Source organism: Podarcis raffonei, chromosome 11 (genome assembly GCF_027172205.1).
Source record: "Podarcis raffonei isolate rPodRaf1 chromosome 11, rPodRaf1.pri, whole genome shotgun sequence".
NCBI classification, from domain to species: domain Eukaryota; kingdom Metazoa; phylum Chordata; class Lepidosauria; order Squamata; family Lacertidae; genus Podarcis; species Podarcis raffonei.
In genome coordinates, this window is record NC_070612.1 from 44316373 (window position 1) to 44323124 (window position 6752).

Here is a 6752-nt window from a genome sequence, read left to right on the forward strand (position 1 = left end):
AAGAGTCACGATGCCTAAAGGGAGTGTTGCGGGTAACATCACATTATATGGATTGACTCTTTTCTTCTCTTTCACAGAACATGGAGAAAGTGTTTGTGGAATTCAGTCATCAAGAGCTGTTTGAGTTCTATAACAAGGTCTGTACTGGTGCTTTTACAGACTTCCTAACATTTTGATAACCTTTCTTTTACCTTTAATAAGTCTTTATTACCAGTCCTTTCGTTCTAGCTGTTTTTGGTTTGAGCTTTCCTTGTAAACATGTAATAGCTTTATCCCCCAAAGCACTGCATCTCTGAGTTATGTCTCCTATAAAGCACTAACTGAATGCAGGTTTCACATTTGCCGTTGAAGTGCTTTCAAACAAGGTGATGCTTGCTATACCCTTTTAAATCTACAAACTTAACAAAAGGACAAGAGACTTTCAGTATAACATATCTGTATTTGTGCTTATAAACATGGTGAACTCACCCAGTCAGAATAAACATTTATATAGATTGCAGATTTGCAGGAATTAATTTCGTGGGGAAACACATTCAGGATATATTTAATTTGCATAGTTTATTATTTCTCTTCTACTTTCCATGTTTCTAAACATTTTTCTTTTTTCTTTTCTGTTAAATAGTTGGAGACTATACAAGCACAGCTGGATTCTCTTACGTGATACTGTGTGAAGACTTAATTTCTCCCACCACATTCCTCTCACTTCAATATTGAAGATACCTTGGCTGGCAGTGTTTGCTGAAATACTTAGTTGGCTGTTGTCAATAAATGGCTTATCTCTTCTTTGGCCAGTAACTTAAATTAAATCATTGATAGGAAAACTGAAGTTCTAATTGACTTCATCTCCTCAGAGTTCCCAGTGTTCAAGAACATGTATCATTGAAGAGCAGAGTATGCCTACCTTGTTTTGCTGTTCTTTGAATTACTTTAAAATGTATTGTGCTCGTTTTGGTTTTGGTTACGTTTTTGCAGAGAAGATGGTAACTTGAATATTGGTGGTCCATAAATGAAATGTGTATTGTTATTGTTTTCTAAGACTGTAACCTATTCAAAAATTCTATTTTTAGTGGGGAAACTCCTCAGACTAGATGGATGAAGGTCTTGCTGACCTTCTTACCAAACTATCAATGAATCCAAGTATAGTCCACATAAGCTTTTGAACCCTGCATATGCAGATCCCAGTCAGGGATAGTCCCTGCCTCTCCTAGTTTATAATCAAAATTAAGAAATCTAGAAATTTTAAGGACAGATTTAGTTTGAGGCACAATTTGGGTCAAGCACATGAGATGGCCTTTTCTTGCTTTTCTCCAAGTTTTATAGATTTGATACTCTGACAGAATTTATCTTTTTACTATGCCTATACACCCAGCTGTTCTTCCTTCAGAATGGTCTTTTATGTGATTTCCAGGCATTCTCCCACTTAAGGCAGTAACCAGGACCAGACTCCTCAATTCTAGCTGGTATATTTCAATACCACTATTCTTTAAGACTATGCCTATTCAAGACCCTTAATTCTGCTAATGGAGATGAAATTTTTCCTTAGCTAATGAGTAATAACTATTTCCACCTGTATGCTATCGTTCCCACCCTTTACCATGAGGTCCCAGGGTGGGTTGCAACTATTTAAAAATACAGTGTTTAAAAAACCAGTTAAAACAGATTACAATCAAGAGAACAGGGTGGGTCTTAAAATATATATCTCAGGTGTCAAAGGCAACAGTAAGGAGGTGTGCTTTAAGCATTTGGCAAGAATTATGCAATGAAGATGACAGATACACACGTGTTTGTTTGTTTTGTGTGTGCAGGGGGGAATTCTGCAATGTAGGTACTCCTGGAGTGAATCCCTTCTCCTGGAGTACCCCTTATTTCCCAGGAAAAAGACTTCTGAAGGTGGTAGAACTACAAAGTGTGTCCTCTCTGCCGATGTTGGCACCCTAAACCCCTACCCAACCTGGTGGCAAGTCAGCATGTCATAGTTCAAAGACCAGGGGTCAATCCACACAGTCAAAGTCTAACCTGAAGCGCAGTCCCATAGAGCACCAGGCACATCCAAGCCAAGGTCCACCAACATGGGCAGTTGAGCAGACACAGCACCTCAGCTCTGCTTCCCTTTGGTACTTGGCATGCTGATTGCAGCACCTGGGCTTGATGAGGCTTGTGACCCTCACCTGTTCCAAGCCTACTGCAGCTGAGGAATCACACCTCTCTTCCCAAAGCTAGCAAGCCTCCTGCTAGTGAGCTGGGCTGTGGGCCCTGGCCTGCCTCAGTCTCCTGGATCGCCTCTCCTGCTGCCCCCTATGCCTTAGAGCCTGCCATGTTCATGGAGAAAGGGGTCCTGCTGCTGTGGTTCCTGTGCACTGACCTTCATCCCCATGCCATTCTCCGTCACCCTGTGAGTACTTCTTTCCGCATTCTCTGTATGTCCTGGTGAGTCCCAGTCCCGGCTACACCCCTTGCCGGGATCCCCTTCCTCCTTCCTGTTGTCTTACCAGTTCATCTTTTAGACGCATGGGGCTTGTTGCTGTAACCGCTAATGGTCTGCTGGTCTGGGAAGAAATAAGATGCTTGTATGGTATATTACTGAGCAGGGACAGGGACCTTTTTTCCAGACTATGAGCTGCCTGCTCTTCTGGGCAGCCTGCCATGGACCATGTGCCTTTGGTAAGTGTGGCAAGACACAAAAGCAGCCAGAGCAATAATTTCACCTCTGTGCAGCTTGGTTTCTACACACCCACCCTCTCGATCCTCCATGCAGGCAGGCAAGAGGCATTACCAAGCATTCAAGGACACATTCAAACCGGGCAAAAAGGACTCGGGGTGCAAATAGAACCAGTGAGCAGTGTGGCTCGGGGGCATACCAAGGGCTTGGTAGAAAGGCAGGGAGGGCCACATTTCCCCAGGCCTGAGGTTCCCTATTGCAACGCATGCAAAAAACAAGAAAGGAGCAAAGCTGGACTCAAATCTCCATCCCAACATGCAGAGATTTCTCAGGTTTGTAGAGAATTTTATGTGGCGAGGCGTTTACACACTCTACCCTGTGTCTGCTATCTGACTAAGCAAAAGGTTGTGTGCAGCAGTCCTCACTTGTTACTTACAACATAGTGGAGGCACCATTGTTGGAGGAACTGGACATGGAGGAAAGGGTTAATTTCCTTCATGAGTGTAATCCCTCCATGTATGAGATAAGCTAACAGGTGCAAGGTTAGCCAAGCCAGTTGCTATGACAGCGGTCCAGTGCCATCTATATTAGTGATTAAGGTATGTCCGGTCAGTGAGTCCGCCTGTGAGTCAGGAGTCTGTGTTATGTCTTGAATTGCTGGAGCAACAGAAATGCTTTCTAATTATCTGTATCTGTCTCTTCAAAGCCTACAAGGGGTGTGTGTGTGTATCACAGAATTGTAGAGTTGGAAGGTACCCTGAGGGTCTTGTCCAACCTTCTAAAGTGCAGGAATCCTGCCCACAGCTGTCAACATCAGGAACTGTATTACTGGAGCCTAACCTTGAAGTCCAAACTATTTTGGACCTTAAGCTGCCTCTGTGTAGTGACTGGAACTGGGGGGGACTTTCGCTGTGTGAGTAACTCACCTTCAATTCCCAACCACCAATAGTAGGGCATATGCTTTCTAGGGAGAGGATTCCAGGTTCAGTCCCTGCCATCTCCAGCAAAAGGGATTAGGTAGCCAGGGAAAAGACTTTTCAGCTTAAACCGCAGAGAGCTGCTGTCGGTCAGAGTATGCAGTACTGGCATACTCCTATTTATTAGTGCATATTAACCCCCAATCTGTGCAAAACAATTTCCCTTAGAGATGGCATGGTACATTGCCATCAACCTACCGTTGTCTTTTAGTAATTGATGTGAGGTTACTTGACTAATTAAATATGATGGTAATAGCATGGCTACTGTTTTAAGTATCTAAATATGATTCAGCTCTGTAGAAGAAAGGAGGAGGATGGGACGTAATGTTGGAGAAGCAGAACAGATACTGTGTCCTACAGATACAGTGGTACCTCGGGTTACAGATGCTTCAGGTTACAGACGCTTCAGGTTACAGACTCCGCTAACCCAGAAATAGTACCTCGGGTTAAGAACTTTGCTTCAGGATGAGAACAGAAATCGTGCTCCGGCGGCAGCAGGAGGCCCCATTAGCTAAAGTGGTGCTTCAGGTTAAGAACAGTTTCAGGTTAAGAATGGACCTCCAGAATGAATTAAGTTCTTAACCCGAGGTACCACTGTATATGGGCATTTATGACAGAGCTGAAGCAAAAAAAAAAAAAAAAGAATGTGCTGAACTGTAACTATGAATCATTTCCAGATTTTGCAATGATTTATGTTCCAGGCTCAACTTACATCTTCTGAAAAGCCATCAGCAGTGTTTTTGCATTTAGTAGGCAGCAGTATAAAATCTCAATTTACTGGTGACTTTAATTTCCTGCTAAGAGGTATATGGTTCATGATCAAAAGTAAGATAATATAACCTGAAGTCACTGAGTGGATTACAGTATATGATTCTTCTCAGTGATAAGGATGCCAGATATGTGTACCATTTTGCGTGCTTTGTGTTGTTGTTTTTTATGTTGCGAACCGCCCTGAGATCTGCGGATGAAGGGCAGTATACACATTTAATAAAAAATAAAAAATATTTTAAAAATAATACCATAGAGCTGAAGACAATTCCATACTTCCTGGGCATGCAGTATTGATCCATAATACACCCTTTACATATTCTGCGAAGATGCTGATACTGTAATTCCCTACATTGTCCCGGCCTAACCTAATGGGTGCTGTTACTAATTTCTGCCTGACTTGAGGGCCAAAGCAGATGAGAAGCCATTCATACTACTCTCAGTTGCTCGAATGACTTAAAAGTAATTACCGGTAGCAGGCACAAGGCTCCCCCCCCCAAAAAAAAAATCTGGAAGTGGATGGCAACCCAGTGTGACTATGGGGGTGGGATGGTGCTAATTCCTCTGTGCTGTGGTCAAGATAAAAAACAACTGCACTGTAAGCCTGCTTATTTCCAAAGGAAGAAAAGGCCCATTCACATCAATGGAAGCTTTTCTTCCAATGTAAATATCAGGCATGATCCTCCTGATCAGGACCACCGCAGGGGGCAAAAAGGTAATGCCCCTGTGGCGATCACACAGGGCCCCCGGACGTTAGACGGTCTGTTGACCCTGTGCCACCACTGCGATTGCTTTCTTCGCTGCCATCACCCTGTTTCTCACAGGGACACACGGAGTCCAGACAGTTGTTAACATTAACAAATAATCAAGTTTATTTTTAAATGCAGGAACAAGCTTATGGTGTCAGTTAATTTTTCTTGTCAGTTTCTTAGATCTTAGTTCCTAACAACTTCAAACTGATTATTCCCAACTATCTATCTGACTCCACCTGACAATTCCTCTCACTCTCTCACAAGACAGCTCTACCAACCCACACCTAATCTTCCCTCTTCCTTCTTCAACTCCCCAGCCTCAACTGACTTTCAAAACCTCCCACTCTAACTTTTACTCCCCCCTTGCATTCCCACTGGCCAATCACATTCTCACTCATTTAACCCTTTCCTAATGACCCACCTAGGAGGCAAACGCCACAGCCCCCTACCAAGGTCTCAATTGGGATCTTCCTCTCCTCTGCTGCCCAGTTCCTGCTATTTTATTTTAAAGAGATATTTACACTATTTCTAATTGTATGAATGGCGCCTTGTCTGTTTTAGCCAGGACATTCGATGAACCAGTGGCATTAGTTCCAGTATTCACTAATGACCATAAAATGATAACCACCTCTCTCTCTCTTTGTTTTTTCTGTGTTAAGGTGCTCTCTGAAAGTTATAGGAAAAGTGGCATTATGCCTAAATGGCATTTCAGTGTGATTCAGAGTGTATTTCTCTGAAGTAGGAAAGTTCAGGCTGGAATTCATTTGGATTTCTTCAATCTATAAAAACAAGGGGGATAAGGGTTTGGATACAGTGCGGCATTTCACAATATCTCAGTTTAGACAACTTGTTTTGTTGAATGGTGTTTTCCTAATATACTCCGTTAAAACGATTCAAAACATACACACACAACCTTACTGCCTGTTATTTCTTCTGATTTCAATTGCCTCTCTTAACAAACCGTTCAGAAAACCTCCCTCAAACCGTCAAATGTGTTTAATACAGGAGCTGTTTCTTCAGGTGGGCCAGGTTAGGAGAAGCTCAGCACTTCACATAGATTGTTTTTCCATTTAAATGGATTGCAGGCCAGTTCTGGGATCACTTAGGCCAGTGTTAGCTTGCTAGTTCTCTCCTGGTGCCCTTTTCCTGCTTGTTTCCTTTGCTTAGAAATCCTGATCTTCAAGAAATCTTTTCCACCAGAGGTTTCCCTGAATTCATAGAATCAAAGAATCAGAGGTTTCCCTGAATTCATAGAATCAAAGAATTTTAGAGTTGACTCTACTAAGACCCCCTAGATCCCCTTTCACATGTAGTACTGGCAAACCAGGTATCCGCCATCTTATATTTGTGCTGCTGGTTATTCCTGCCAAAGTACAGAACCTTACATTTGTCCCTAATCAAATTCATTTTGCTAGCTTTGGCTCAGTTCTCCAATCTGTTAAGGTCATCTTCAAACCTGTCTTCTGCGACATTGGCTATCCCTCCTGGTTTGGTGTCATCTGCAAATTTAATGTTTCCTGTTTTGCTGCCCTGTAAGAACGCGGGTGGCTCTGTGGGTTAAACCACAGACCCTAGGACTTGCCGATCGGAAGGTTG

The 6752-nt window shown here is 42.8% G+C and overlaps 1 protein-coding gene across 3 annotated transcripts in view; it reads left to right on the forward strand.

Annotated features, from left to right (window-relative positions):
- COMMD10 (COMM domain containing 10) overlaps positions 1 to 783 on the forward strand; it is a 57641-nt gene extending 56858 nt beyond the window's left edge. For all 3 annotated transcript variants that reach the window (XM_053407748.1, XM_053407750.1, XM_053407753.1), the window contains 2 exons: positions 78 to 137; positions 623 to 783. In XM_053407748.1, coding sequence (XP_053263723.1) covers positions 78 to 137; positions 623 to 671 — 109 coding nt within the window. In that variant the 3' untranslated portion in view covers positions 672 to 783. The remainder of the gene's footprint in view (positions 1 to 77; positions 138 to 622) is intronic.
- The last annotated feature ends 5969 nt before the right edge of the window (positions 784 to 6752 follow it).